This window comes from Carassius auratus, chromosome 1 (assembly GCF_003368295.1).
Source record: "Carassius auratus strain Wakin chromosome 1, ASM336829v1, whole genome shotgun sequence".
NCBI lineage: Eukaryota > Metazoa > Chordata > Actinopteri > Cypriniformes > Cyprinidae > Carassius > Carassius auratus.
In genome coordinates, this window is record NC_039243.1 from 28,273,070 (window position 1) to 28,289,430 (window position 16,361).

The 16,361-nt window shown below is 36.8% G+C and overlaps 1 protein-coding gene across 2 annotated transcripts in view; it reads right to left on the bottom strand.

Annotated features, from left to right (window-relative positions):
- LOC113106314 (dachshund homolog 1-like) overlaps window positions 1-16,361 on the bottom strand; it is a 50,941-nt gene that overhangs the window by 17,020 nt on the left and 17,560 nt on the right. For both annotated transcript variants that reach the window (XM_026268088.1, XM_026268095.1), the window contains exons 2-3: window positions 11,653-11,768; window positions 7,585-7,710 (exon numbers count right to left, since the gene is read on the bottom strand). In XM_026268088.1, the coding sequence (XP_026123873.1) occupies window positions 7,585-7,710; window positions 11,653-11,768 (242 nt within the window). The remainder of the gene's footprint in view (window positions 1-7,584; window positions 7,711-11,652; window positions 11,769-16,361) is intronic.

Below are 16,361 nucleotides of genomic sequence, written 5' to 3' on the forward strand. Positions count from 1 at the left end.
GCTTTCAATCTTTATTTACCTAAAACAAAAGAGCCCAAGGCTAAAAGAAACTGGAAACACGCCATTTTGAAATATCCGCCCGCAGCAGTTGCCATTGTGCGCTTGAGCCCGAGCTATTGTGGCAGTGTAAATGATTTTGACAGGAAGTTGCAAATTGTATAAATATTTAGCGTTTCATAAAAAAGGAGAAACAAAACAAGTGAACGCTGAGGAAAGGAAACAAAAGAAGTCTAATGACAGGGCTGGGAAGGAGCCAAGTACTCGGCTGGATGGATCCAAACACAACAGGGATCTTGGTACAAATGTGGGCACAAATTTTGGTTAAAATAGTGTGGAGAACAACAAAACACAACACAACACCTGGAAAGAATTCAAATGCAGCAACAAAAAATATATAATGTAGCCTGCTGCTAGACTCAATGTGAAGATTGTTACACGCTGATTATGACATGATATTGTTATGACTAAATGAGGAATCAGTTCAAACAATGTCTTTACGTCTTTGATTATGGCACAGTCCATGAACATGATACACTCTGGTTTCCTGAACTTTTTTAAAGCATTAGAGACAATAAATAAATAAATAAATATATATATATATATATTAGGGCCGGGACTCGATTAAAAAAATTAATCTAATTAATTAGAGGCTTTGTAATTAATTAATCGAAATTAATCGCATTTTAATGGCGTATAAATATTTGACCTGAGAACAGTGAGAAGTAATTTTTTTTTCACATGGATTTATAGTATACCACTGAATAATGACTGAATGCATAAGCTTAAGCAACAAAATATTTTTTATTTTTGTTCAACCAAGTCTAGCAGACCAGTGCAATTTTTGCCATTAAGTGTAGCAATAGCATATTTAGAAACAATTTAGAAATAGTACATTTCAGAAATTCTGGTAGCTTATAGGTGCTGGAACCTTCTGTAAAGTGTTTTTTAAGTAAAACACAATACTGTCAATTACATTCAGAACATTGGAAACACTGACTATTAGAAAACATCTCTCTGTTGCTTCAGAGGCCATAACATACTAAGTCCAACTCTCAATAACCTTGGCCAAAACAATAAAGAGTTCAACATAAACTGCCAGTTGCACCAACAAAATAATACATAGTTCAACATAAAGTGTAAAGTCCACGCTAGCTGCTACAGTATATGTTTTGCGTTGAGGTGATACTTGAGGTTCGATGTGCTGCGGTGATATGCGATTGCTAACCATGTTGCGAACGCTAGTTGGTGCTTCAGTATAATCGGTCCGCCGAAACTCATCCAGTGAGAAACGTTTGTAACTAATTAATCTTAATTAACGCGTTATTTTTTGTGTAATTAATTAATCTCAATTAAGGCATTAAAGTCCCGGCCCTAATATATATATATATATATATATATATATATATATATATATATATATATATATATATATAGTGAGATAGAATAGATATATTAGATAGACTATTATCTGAAATAAAATTAAATGAAAATGAAACCAGCAAGTTTTAAACACATCAAAGGTGTCCTTAAATTATTTATTATGGCCTGTCCCACATCAAAAGTTACTGTTGTATACTGGAGTTTGGACAAAACTGAACTCAAGAGTCTAAGATAATATTTTCAGGAGCATTTGGACTTGGCCTGGACTAGTCATATAAAACATGGGGTACTTCTCAATATCCCTTCTCGTTTCTTTGCACCTGTGTCCTCCATCCTATGACCCGGAAACCGAACAAGCTCAACCATCTTGAAGGACATCTTAATTCTCTAATTGCACCACGAGGAGGCGAGGTTCGGGAGTGAGGAGGCTTCCAGAGGAGTCATGAGCAAGGACACAGGTGCTTCTTTTGCAAAAGTTTTTCTCATCAAAATACCTGATTCTCCTCCCCCTTTACATCTGTTGTAATAATTTATATTTTAACTTTTCAGTTTAAATAAATCATACATGTCGTATATATTTCAAACAAGGAATCTTGCTTTATTTATCTATTATGAATGTCTTAAATAACACATTTTAACAACATAAGGGCAGATCCCTTTGGCGCAGCAGATGAAGCTTTGAAGTGAAGAGAGTGAGGATATATCATTTCACTTGATTCAAGAAGTCGTGGCCTAGTGGTTAGAGAGTTTGACTCCTAACTGTGCGTTACCACGTCTTAGGTGCCCTTGAGCAAGGCATCAAACCCCCAACTGCTCCCCAGGCGCTGCAGCATAAATGGCTTCCCACTGCTCCGGGTGTGTGTTCACGGTGTGTGTAAATTCACTGCTGTGTGTGTGTGTGCACTTCGGATGGGTTAAATGCAGAGCACAAATTCTGAGTATGAGTCACCATATTTGGCTGAATGTCACATCACTCATTTGTATAAATTTCAATGTTTTCTTTTGAGTTTGCCTATGCAACAGAAATAAAAAAAAAAAAATCCAAAGTTAGATTATACACAGAAATGAGGCTTCTGATTTTCCTAGTTCTACAGGAAACCTTTTCCTCTTTATTGCTGCTTTAATCTCAGTCATAAATGTTTTTTGTGCCATGAAAGGAAGTCATGTGCCATGAAAGCAAGAGACTCTATCTGTGACACATACATGTGGGAAACATTTCTATAGCGCTGATCCCAGTGTATATTTCGATTTCTCAAACACTACAATATCTCTGATTAATTTCTAACCTACGATAAGACTATGTTTTCTCAATTTCCCCATTAAAGGCATTTAACGTGTTCTAGCCTGACAGCCGTATATAAAACAGTAGCGATAGACAAGCATTATTTCCCAGACAAAGGTGCGGTTGCCAGTAAACAGCTGTGGTCTAGGTGTTTAGTCTGTGCATTTAGCTCTGGTCTTTGTAGTGGTTAGACACCATGGAGTGATTTCCACATTCCCGTCAGCAGGGAGTGGGGGAGGGGATTATGGAAAACCGGAAGCCTCATTTCTCTTTTAGATGAAATTAATGATGCCTCCATGTGCTTACTGTTAAATTACTTCCCTTGTGGAAAGATCACAAAACAAGCAACAACAACTGCAGTGGGAAAGAGAAAGGGATAAAAAAAGAGAGAGATGGAATAAGGAGTTATGTGGTGAGGCCCTTGAAAGGTTTGGGTAAAGTTAATGAAGGAGCAGATATTTTGATACGTGGATGAAAAAGAACCTGTGAGGATGTGATTTTCAGTCTTTGGCTGCAAGAGATGAGATGATCTGTGGCTGAGAATAGAAATAAATTGAGCTCAAAATGACTTCTTACTACAGAAAATAAGATCTGCTTGGAGCAGAACTGGAGAAGGAAGTGTTAAGAGGCAGTGTGTTGAACTATGGTGCTATCCCACACTCCCACTGTTTGTCTGGTTAGAGGAACACGCAGCAGAATTATTGAGTGCTCAAGACAGAGAACATCACACAGACACACACACTTTTGCCACCCACAGCTGCTTGTGATTACTTGTGTTTACAGTGAGCATCAGGCATCTGCTCTGTGTAATCCAAAAGAGAGAGAGAGAGAGAGAGAGAGAGAGAGAAAACATGCACAGACTTTATTAAAGAACAAACACAGACTAATTAAATATGTGTGTGGTCATTTTAATGAAAATGCATATATATTAGGGAAATATATCAATGTAACTCAGCATATAATTTTAATCAATACATAATAAACTAAAACAAAAATTGCACTTGTGTGTATTTTTATTAACACCTGTTATTATTCGTTTTAAATGGGAAGTTGAGATGTATGGAGGATGACTTGTATTCAAGTATATCAGTTTCCACAGCACACTGCTTTCATTTTTAATGTTAAAATGTTGCTTTAACTTAGCATATTAGAATGATTTCTGAAGGATCATGTGACCCTGATCGGAGACTGGAGCAATGGCTGCTGAAAATACAGCTTTGCGGTCACAGGAATAATTTATATTCACTTCTTCTTCTCTTGCATATTTCTTTGATAAAAAAAGAAAGAAAAAAAAAAACTTTTGAATGGTGGTGTATTTGTGGGTCTGTAAACATGTTTTGGCTTATAATCTCTACATTTTATATTTTAAAGTAAAGTCTACAAGCAGGGTCTAACAGGGCTATGCTATGCTGAACTTTGCAACAAAAGGTCAACCAATGGCATGACTTTAAGGAGGGACTTCTTCACTGGCTGTGTAGAAATGACACATACCTTTTTAATTCCAGTTAGCTGCCACCAAACATTGTATTTCCTTAAGGCTGTCCAAGAGTTCACGAGCATATTTCGGAGAGAACAACTCAATTCTACTAAACAAACTCTGTGAAAAGTATCTCCCTTTGCTTTCACACCAATTTCTATGAAACTCTAATTATAAAAAGTCCTCACTCAATGTAGGAGTCTTCTCTGTCTCATGATTCAGCCCTTTTTCCTAAAGGTCACTGTTCCATACAGCAGCTTCGTTATGAAAATAAAAGCCTAAATTCAACCCCTAAAGGAAAAAAAAAGTTTTATTAGAGATGACACTACATCCCCATTCACTTATGATTCAATACCATATCTAATTATGCATTTTGCAGTAATGGATAAAACGTTTGTGACACAAATGCAGTAAAATGCACCGTTCTTTTATACCTACAGCTCAGTTGAAGTTTTGGTCTTGAGACATGGCCTTGGTCTCGATCTCAGAACCTTAAGTCTTTTTGTCTACATCTGTGCTTTCTGATGCTGCATGAGAATAATATAAGACTATTTCCAATGTACTAAAAGTAAGAGAGAATCTAGAGAAAAATCTGTCATCATTTAGTCACTCTCCTCCAGCAACCCTTTATTGCTTTATATTAACTTTTTTAATTTCTAAAAAAAATTCTGGGAGTGTATAGCAAATATAAACCGAATCTCACGTGTTCATATTTGATATAAAACATGCTTAGTTGACGCATGACAACAAACCTCAATGGTTCTCACATCAAGAAAGCTCAGTATAGTTTCTGTTTTCCATATTTGATGAGTTCTATCTATGTGTGTTGATCAATGTTTACATGGAATTTGTTGTCTGCAATGCTGAGGCAATTATGAAGCTGTTAATTACTCCGCACTAAAGCATTCCTTTCCACCAGTGGAGAGTTTTGAGAAAAGTTTGCACCACTCCAGAGAAGTCATCTTTTGTTCAGTGACTCCTCTGAGAATTTCCTTTATTCACACTTCATTTTTATGCTGATTCTAAAAGGATGTTATAGGAATTAAAAGGAAAAAGGCGGAAAATGTTTCACTTCATTAACTGTTCTTCTTTTATCATGCAGTTTTTCCTGATTATGTTTCTACAGGAATCCCATTTTTTTTCCATTACAATTTTTGGGGAAGTCGGCTTATCTGTCAGCTCAGTCCCATGAGAGTAAGAGACAGGCTCTAAAAGACAAGATGTGCTCGTGGAACTGCAGCAATGGAGATCACGAAATATTTCTTGACTTGACGTCCTCCATCTTTACCTCTTCTCTTCTCTTCCAATTTTCCAATCCCTTTATATTATTCATAGTTAGAGTAACAAAATAAATAGGTTTATATGTGAATTAGTTGTGGCTCAATGGGTAGCATTGTTGCCTTACAGCAAGTTTGAATCCCAACTGCATTAAATTATTAGCTAATGAAAGAAAAATCTAATCTCAAGAGACCAAATACTTAATTTAAGTTTTTTGAGTTTTCATGGTAATGTTAATAAATTACCATTGATAAAAGAACATGAATAAATATTGGTATTTTAAATACATTAATGAATTTCAATGTTGATTATAAGAACTTTTTTGGTTTTGTGTCACCACTCTAACTCTAATGTAAAATCAGTTTTCTGAAGCAAACCTGCTGAGATTACATATCTTTAAAAAAGCCCTCGTGTTGTGTGAGTTTATGATTGTATACAATACACATAACTGCTTTTAACTACCTGCATGCTGTCTTTCACCAACTTAGCATCAACAAGATACATCCTCTCCAAATTCCTCCTTGAAAGGACGGTGTGACTATATCCAGAGCCCTCCGCTTCCTGCTCGGGGGCACAGCTGTTATAAGAACCTCTATTTAACCAGAGATGAGCTCATATCCTGATAATCAGGGTAGAGGGGGAGTTGCTAAAAACAGTGTCCCAATCACCAACTGGACCATTGCCACTGGAGTTCCTCTCTAACACTGCTGTATCTGTCTAGCCGGCCTCACACATGCCGCACATCCCTGCAGATCTGTTCAATCTTCTGGGTTTAGTTTGAACGCATCACATTTCTCAGACTGTGAGTGCTATTCTGGGAAGAGTTTGTGTTGGTCAAATGTAAATAATCATATGACCAGTGGATGAGGGTTCAGGATCAAAACACAGGCATCAGAGACTGATGTTTTCAGATATGTCACTTCAGACTGTCATTGTGTGAGTATTAAAATGACAGGCCACAGAACCTGGTAGATGGAAAGAGACAGACATTTTGAAGATGGAAAGAACGTTAAAGGAAAGACTGGTCTCCCTTCAGCTGAATTAATATTCCACATCAAGAGTCCACACTCAAGGTTATTCTCACTCTAAATTGCTGAAGATAAAAAAGCTCCTTCTTATTAGCATTTTTTGGGTAAAACCTGGCTAATCTTATTCACACTTCTCCCTCTCGATGTGACATCTTGGCCTCTGTTTTCACTTTTTCCCTTCAGAAAGGTCACAACCTCATTTTCATGGTGTTTTATTGCTTAAATCTGCTTGTAATGCACAGTTTCTGAAAAATAAGCACTGCATCAATGGATATTTTCTAGAAAATAAGCACCGCATCATAGAATAATGGCAAGTTCTCTCTTTTGCTATATGTAACTTTTTACTTTTAAAAGCTTTTAAATCCAAGTTTAATGCACATAGCTAACTATATGTGTAAGTAATTCATATTGGGTTGGAAAAAAATTGTACTGTATTTTTGAGTGTCCCAACATGGCACTATTGGCACAACCAATGACAACGAGTTTGGGGCCATGACTTCCTGTTGTGCCAACCAGTGCCAGACAGGAAGTGTTCACAAAACCTGCCTGAATCAAATCACTGCTTTGGAAATGAGACGTTTCTGTACATTCAGAAATTATACATCTCATTGAAACATGAAATAATAAATGTTGCATGAAAAGGCAACTCAATATGCTTCAAGTGAAATCAACCTCATTTCAAACTAAATCTGTCAAAAAACAAATGGTGTTTTGGAGTTTTAGTGGTTTAAAATAGCAACTTTCCAGAAAACATTTGCGCTGACTGTTAAACATCTTCAAACTGCTACTGGTTCATGTCAATTACATAATAGGTGAGTGTTTTCTGGGGCTGGAAATCTTTTCAGGTTTATTTGTTAACTTAAATCGGAGAAGGAAAGACATGAAAAAAAAACACGAATGGCAAGTTGCATACCTGATGCAATATACTGCTATTTTCTCATTGCTGTCTGTTGTGTGTGTGTGTGTGTTGTGTAATTGTAAGGATAGTGTGGATTACATTTAAATACTTATCTAAACACTGTTCCCAGAAGATATCTGATATAAAAAAGTATTAAGTGTTGGACCAGGATTCTTAGGGCATGAGCATTTCGGATGGCTTGACATATGAGCTTCAGTTTAAGAGAGGAACTGACACGTACCCATGCTGGAGGTGATGTCACCATTCTCAGAGTCTGTGCCGTGGTTATTATTGCCATGGTAACTATTCATCACCTCCAATTTGATCTTCTTCTTCATGGCTTCAGCGAGTGTGGCAGCTGTCAGGCCTGTCAGAGTATTAAACAGAGAGGGAAAGAAAATGTGTTCATTCATAATCATTCTGTTTCTTTTCACTTCAACTGCTTAAATCTTGTGAGAATATGTGGATATGAATAATTGTTAACAGATTGACCTCACCGCTTTTCCATAAATGTGCCTCATTCAAATGCTTTTGTGAAAGCAATTATGAATATTTCACATCCCATAATTGAATTTGATAGAAGAACACACTGGCACTGTAACATTAGATGATAACAACAGGTCTATTATTACCCATAGAGTCACCCCAAAGCTAAACTTACTCTCTAGCTCATGACACTGCTCTGCAATCAGTCGATTGACTAATATTTCCATCTAACTACCATCAGACACCAGCTTTGAAGAGCAGGTCCTGGATCAGCTGAACCAGGTGACATCTGAAAGTTGAGATTTGCTCTTCTGTCATTCGCTGATAATCCAGGCTGCCTGGCAGCTGCCCACTGTCACAAGTCTCCAATAACCCTTGTTAACTGTGTGTGTGTGTGTGTGTACACATTATAATTCAATTAAAATTAGATTAGCTTCCCTTCATTGCACAGAGAGCTGCTTCTAGCGCACGCAACTTGTAATTGTTACATGCTACTCCTCTCTTTCCTCTTCTAGCTTTAAAAAGATCTCAGTAAGGCAAAATGAAGGCAAGCTGTTTTAAGATTGAGATCACTCTAATATAGCCCCCTTGGGAACAGTGAAAATGTTTTTGGAATGTAGCTTTTTATCCATGTAATTAACTTTCTGGAGCCAAAAAAAAAGAACATATAAAAATTAATTGAAAAAGTAATTTATATATTTATTAATCTAATAATGTACACAATTTGAAATGTTAAAATGTATTATATGTTGAAATTAATATCATTAGAATAAATTGTACAGACTTTTTTTAAATCTACAATCTATAGTAGAAATGCTTACAAAAAAATATTTTTATATCCACACTAGTGTACACATCACATTTGCCAAAGCCTTCATTAAATAGGCTTTTCATCCAAATTTGTGTTTTTCAGCACTTTCCTTCTGAATTCCATCATACATGCGTGTCTTACTTTTTTAATTTTACACAGGAAACAGATGATTTTTCTGCACAATCTGACTTTGCTGCAGCCTGGAATTAAACTGGTTTCATCTGGTCAGAGGAGAACTGGCCCCTCAACTGAGCCTGGTTTCTCCCAAGATTTTTTCACCATTCTGTCACCGATGGAGTTTTGGTTCCTTGCTGCCGTCGCCTCTGGCTTGCTTAGTTGGGGTCACTGTGACGAGTGGGGCGGGGCCGAGAGACGTGGGAACAGGAGCGAGGCCAGTGGAATGATTGGAAATGAGCGACACCTGCTCGACCCACCGGTCTCAAGTCCCACGGAGGAGATGGAAGGATATAAAACTGGAGTGACGACAGTGACGGACGAGAGAGGACCAGGCCTGGTTTCTTACACTATTTAAACTGAACAGAGATGACATCACTGAATTCATTGATGAAGTGCCTTCAACTGTCATTTTACATTATTGACAAAATTTTACATTTGACATTATTTTCCTAATGAATGTTGTTCAGTTGCTTTAACGCAATGTATTTTGTTTAAAGCACTATATAAATAAAGGTGACTTGACGAAACATGAGGGGTGCTCATAATCGTACACATTTTGAATATGCAGATTTTGGGGGGTGTCTGTAACGCAATATTAACTTGGAAAATTTTTAAAAGGAATTATGCACAAGGATTTTGTTAATTCCCTATTCACCTGTAGGTTGCAACAGGTGAGGTGCAAACTATCTAATAAAAGCAGTAGCCACATTCCTCCACACTGCTTGTTTCTTGTATATGTTTTGTTTTGGGGGATTTATTAAATGATAGAAATATATGCATGTGCAACCCAAATGTTTAAGATCTAGTACTATTTTTATGACAAAACTGAAGCTGCTCATTTTGTGATGTGAGAGCAACCAAAATGCAGATCTCTACACTACTATCTAAACATGCCACTGTAGGTTGGTTAAAGTAAGACAGATGATGTTGGCTTGACTTATTTATTCATACAGACTAACAGAATTATTCAGAAGAAAATATGCCTTTTCATCCCAAACACTGACTTTGTGATATCCTTCCAGTTCTGATGCGTCTAAGGTGTATCCTTTTAAAGTCTGCGCTCTAGTCTGGGCAAACCGCTCTCAAATTTAGCTTTCATGCACTAGCATTTAGCTGCAATGCACAACAGTTATGTGCAAATATGAGGCAAGCTCTGGCAGTGAGCTTTAGGAGCGGGGTGTTTTTTTTTTTCGCACTCTCTCAGTTGCTCTCCAAATGCTTTCACTAAATGTCAAGATCAGAGCATGAAAGCCAAGGTCCCTATTCAGCCTGTGAAGAGGACAATATCAAAGCATTCCCCACTCTCGGCCTGCAATCCACTCAAAGAGGGAAAAAACTGTCCTCTCTCTCTTTTTCTCTATCTCCCTAGTGGCCTTTGAGTTCCCATCTCTGTGGCTGACACTGATAGTGTGACCTCTGCTGAAGATAAAAGAGGCCTGTGCTATTGAGCATTATCTTTCTCCCTCTTACTCTTTCTCTCTCCATCACCTGCTCTTTCTAAATGAGTACAAATGCGCAGCCCTTTTCAGGCTCTCTTTGAGAAGTCATAACCAGCAGACTGCGCACGCACTTACACAAAGAGAAGGGCAGCTTAGAAGTCGATGCATTTAGCTTCAGGATGCAGGATGGACAGAAGTTTTCCTGCATTAAACGACACTCTTTTAAGAAAGAGGAGAGCTGACACCACAGAGGCCGAGGTGAACATATCTTCAGGCAAAATCTAAAAGGTTTTAATCATAATATCACAACACAATAAAGGGCAAATTAGAGTTGGCAAGATGAGGTTACATACTACCTCAGGCAAACCTGCATTGTGAGTGTGGAAACAGTAGCTGTGTTTTGTTGACTTTGGGCTTTTCTACAGCACAGCATGAGTCAGATTGTTTATTCGCGTCACTTCAGATAAGTGCTGTTTAAAGTGACTGACACAGAAATCTAGCAGGATGCAACTGGTCTGTGGAAATAAGCACCATTTCAAGCAGCTGAATTAAAAAGGTGAAGAAAACTGAAGTTAGTTTTATGTCAAAATATTCTTAAATTCTTAAGCCATTTGCAGGCTGATTCTCCCCCAAAACGTTTAAACACTGTGGCTCTGTAAAACTGTCAGAAAAAAAGAGCATCCTGTTCAGTCCAGCATAGCAACAATGGCTCAACCAATAGCGTGTGTGTGGGTGGGGCTATCAGTTTAACTAACCAATTGCAGTGTTTGGGAAACCTATTTGAAAACAGTCACTCTTTTTCTCACTATTATTTCAGTTCCATTTGGTGATGCTAGTGAGGTAGAAACACACTTCTGCTAATCTCTGAAATAAAGCCTCAGATATTGAAAATAACTATTGAACTATTGATTTGATTGATGAAAACTAGTATAACTATAACTATGAATAACTATTGAAACAATTGAGTTCTAACAATATGCAAACAATTGAGTGTATTCTGAGAAAAATATTGTATCAGTCAATGAGCATGTATTTTGAATAATGGTAAAAAGTTTTACTTTGATTTGATTATGTACTTGTCCATTTTGTTGCAATTGTGAGACAGCAGTATACTTGCACAGAGACTCCGCCCACATGCTCTTCTGATTGGTCGTGACTAATGTGGACAGACAAACTGCTTGTCGCTGGTATCTTATCACATGACGTCTGGTTAGGATACAGAGTAATTCTTCAGTTAAACCATTAACTGACTAGTTCCTTTTCCTATTCTCCTTTCACTTTTAATTACAAATCCTGATTTGATCCTCTTAAAATCTGCTTTGCTCATTTGAGAAAGAATGAGGTTTGTTTGTTCTGGCAGTAACTGTGAGGTAGGAGAACTTCCTCATTTTCTTACCAGTGTGAGACATCATTCCTGAGGACATGAGTCCAGAGACGGAGTGGGACAGGACATGAGGGCTCTCGGGTGAGGTCATGCTCTGGGTTCGTTTAGGAGGTCTGCCAGGTCTGGAGCTGAAAGATGAACACCAAATGTTAGACAACCTTTTCCATTCGGTTACATGCAACAAGTTTAGAAGCCAGTTGGAAGTTGCAGTGTAGACAGTTTTGTTGATTATAATGGGACCGTTGTAGTTTTGCTGCATCATGTCACGCACCCGAAGTATAGACAAGGTACAGAAAGATTAGAAACTTCCAAGTAGGCCTAAGGCTAATTGTCACAAGTGCTATATCTCAGCAACTATATGTTCTCAAATGTCCATTTACTCAAATGTGAGTTTTTCTTAAGCAGAGGTTTCAAACACCCAAATGTTCTTAAATACTACTACTACTGTACAAAAAATTTAAATAAAATTCTGTTTTCTGAACTAAAATTCCAGCCTCATCTGATTTATCTGTCATATTTAACTTTGATAAGCAATGGATAATTAATAATAAAAACCATTCTGGCATACACTATACAAATATTTTGAAAGTTGTTTATTGGAGTTCGACCTACAGGAAAATACTATTTCAGTGTTACTTGTTATTTCTTTGTATTTCTTGTCCTTATTTTCAAAAAAAAAAATAAATAAATAGAATTTTAGATTCTTTTTGTCTTTTATTTTATATTTTGGTGTAGTGATTCTGCTGAAAAGGTCCTGTTGACATAAATAACAACTTGTGTTCAATTAACTATATATTTTTACTCCCTATAGCCAAGGTTTATACACAAACTGACCTTCTCTATACTGTATATATATATATATATATATATATATATATATACATATATACATATATATATATATATTTTTTTTTTTTTTTTTTTACTGCTTGCAGTACAAAAGTGTGACAAACTAGCCCCAGTTTAAATCTTTTTATTTTAAATCAAGGCATGGCTCGCACACACTCATACACAAACATTTCTGTTCAGAGTTGGACTAAATCTACTCTGCATACTAGCATGGATCAGTAAATGCTCTCAAGGACAATCTCTTGTACCCCACCCTTCTCTTTTTCTCGCTCTCTAATTAGATCAGACAGTAGACTCATCTCCCTTTTCCATAATCAGCCGATTTTTTGCTCATGTATAATGCATGCTGCTCACCTTGTTACCTGCTCCTGCTCATTCATGTGCAATTTAAATTTGTTGAGTTTACACGCACTAAAATCAACCACGGCTCTCAGCAGCACACACAAATAACATCTGCATTAGCTTGAAGTGTTTATCTAGACTCACCTAATTGAGTCTGAATGGGAAGGGAAACAGTTTGACTCAACATGGAGCACTTCTGATTGTTTTGACCCTCGTGTATCTTTATCTACACCAACTGAGCAAGCGGAAAGCATTTACTTAAAAAAAAAAAAAAAGCTCTTTATGATTTTGCTGAGCATTCCAGAAAAAAAGTCCTCTATTTTGTGCAGATCCTCCGCTCACACCTCCCCCAGTACTCGTGAGCACCAATCATCCTTCATAAAATATTAAGCTCTCCACCATTTGCCCTTTTAAATTCACCCTCTCTCAATTCCCTAATTGTACTGTTTCTTTATCGGTCCACTGCAGAGAGTAAATAAATGAACAAAATAGATATTTTATCACAGCGCCTGACCTTTGAAATGGGAGAGGATTATCACAGGTTTATTTCTCACCCCGTTCTCTCACCCCCCCCCCCCCCCCCACACACACACAAAATGGAAGATATGACTAGTCTATGGGTGCGTGTTTGTCTGACAGTCATGATGATTGTTGCTGTATATGAATTCATATATTTGTCTGGATCTATTTATGTTAAAAAACGGGATCAAATTAAATCTGTAATGTCATTTTTGAAATTTCTGAATTTAAATTTTTTTTTTTTTTTTTTGTGGGACTATAAGTAAACAAATGTACTGTCCTACTGTAATAATATCAAAACCAAGAAAAAAAGCCTCATTAAAATTTGAATTCTTAATGAGTAACAAAGTAGTATGACATAATATTTTTATTACTTATTATATATATATATATATATATATATATATATATATATATATTATTATATATATATATATATATATATATATATATATATATATATATATATATATATATATTATAATAACTGGTTCACAGCTTATTAATATTTGGAAAAAAAAACACGACTCAACAAAATCTTAATGACATTCATTAATTTATAATATTTTTTTGGGGGGAAATTGTATAAAGGTTTTTCAAAATTGCATGAAATTAACATGAATACAAAGAGTATATTTCTAAGAATATAGTACACGTTTTTAAACCTAGGTTCTGTTATGATTCAAGAACAGATTTTATTTAAACTCATCTTATTACTCTCACGAACGCGCTCTCTCTCTCTCTCTCTCTCTCTCTCTCTCTCTCTCTCTCCCTCTCTCTCACACACTCTTGCATTTGTGATTTATGGGGACTCTCCGTAGGCGTAATTTATTTTTTATATAGTTTTTGTACAAACTATATTTTCTATCGCCCTACAACTAAACCTACTCCTCACGGAAAACTACTGCCAATGTATGAATTTCATAAAACACTGTTTTGTATGTTTATAAAGCCTTCTGTTTTACGGGGACATAGGAAGTGTCCTCATAAACCATGTTTTCGTTGTAGTACCCATGTCATTATACACATGTGTGACTTCTTCAGAGGCAGACACATCAGAGTACACAGCTTCATTGCTTGAGTAAAAGTACAGATACCCCTTGCTAAATTTTACTCAAGTACAAGTAAATGCACTACAGTCAGATGTCTACTTATGTAAAAGTACTTGAGTATCAAGAATACAAGAGTACATTTTCTAAATATTGCATTACTACTGCACAGTGCTTACATTTATGTACAGAAGTATCCTACATGGAGTTGTGAAAAATGTTAATGTTAATACCTTGGAGAATGTAAAAGGAATTGAAAGTTAAATCAAGTCATTTATATCTTTTTACCATGTTGCTTTATTTAACATTTCTCACTTGCCCACAAGGCAACAGCATAATGGCAACGCTGTGACAAACCTCTGCTAGAGTTTTAATGGATTTTTTGCACACACATTTGAACCTGACTGTGTCAAACACACAGCATACTCAAGAAAGCAAATACTCAGTTACGTTAATGTGTAACATCAGAAAAGGAAATTCAGCTAACAATTGTATATACATGTGAGTTTCTCTGTTTTTATATCAATCAAATCAATAAACCTAAACCAGACACCTCTGAACCTGACATCTCTGAACCCGACCGTGTTATACACGCAGCATAGAAGAGAAAATAATAATGATTAAAGAAAATCAGCTAATCAGCTGTGTTTAGGTCAGCGTACAAAGAAGGAAAAATACAATTCAGCTCATTTGTGTGCCCATGGGCGTGCTGGTCTAAAAAAGAGGTGTGTTCAGGTCATTGCTGGCCCACTGCTATTTTAAGGAGCTGAAAATAGTCTGCCCCATAGACCAACTCAAACCTGGTCTAAAGTGTAAAGTAAATTGCGCAATATTTTTTTGTTATTTAAAGAGCGCTCTGGGTGGGTCTACAGTGCGAGTTGACTTTGCTTATTACACACAGGGATGCGCATCACACAATCATGCCAAATATTAAAAACAAAAGGATTCTGAGTATGGGTCACATACTTGTGTCCATATGTCACGTCACTTTCACTTTCACTTTATATATTAACTGACTCATTGCGCAGAGCTTTGGTGGATTCCTGCTTGTCCCGTAGATGATCTGCTTACGCGATTTAACTTTGCACACGAGCAGATCGGTTTCTTCGCTTGAGAATCGTGGAGAATCGTTCAGCTTTTCCACCAACAAATTCCGCCATGTGAATTGTGATCCACCAAGGCACGAGCTCATCTCGCTCTTAAAGGGAATGGGAGATGAATGTTATGCCCATTACTCATTAAGAGAATAGGGACAACCCATTCCAAAAAAAAAAGCATCCTGGTGCTTTTTTTTCGGTTGTTAAAATAGCAAAAGTGTATTTTAACATGCCCTTAGTGCACATGCGCCGTGCGCTTTACACTTAGCATTTAGATCGTTAAAATAGGGCCCTCTGTGTGACAACTCTCTCTCTGTGTGTGTGTGTACTGCACTTCAATTCAATCAAATGTCATGAAGCCTCTGGCGGAAAGCTGAAGGTGATTGCTGATAGTCTGTCGCAATCAGTGGCGCCTGCACAATCCAATCACGTTTGAGATGGAAACAACAAATTGATGGTTTCCTAGATTTTTCTTTTTTCCTTTTTTTACATTTTTTTTTAGAAGAAGTAACTGGTACTTATGGTTATGGATAGAAATGTAGCAGAGTAAAGAGTACAATATTTGCCTCTCAAATGTACTTGAGTAAAGTCATGAATCCTCCCCAAAAATGATACTCAGTAAAGTACAGATCCCTCAAAATTTTACTTAAGTACTGTACTCAAGTAAATGTACTACATTACTGTCTGGCTCTGGTCCTCATAAACCACATACCACACACACACACACACACACACACACACACACAGACGTCTCATCTATGTTTCTGGAAATGAGATCCAGGTGAACTTCATTCTGTGGTCTTTCTCAGTCAGCTTTACCAAGAACCAGTTGAAACCCACAAAGTTTTGTGTTTTATATCCACGG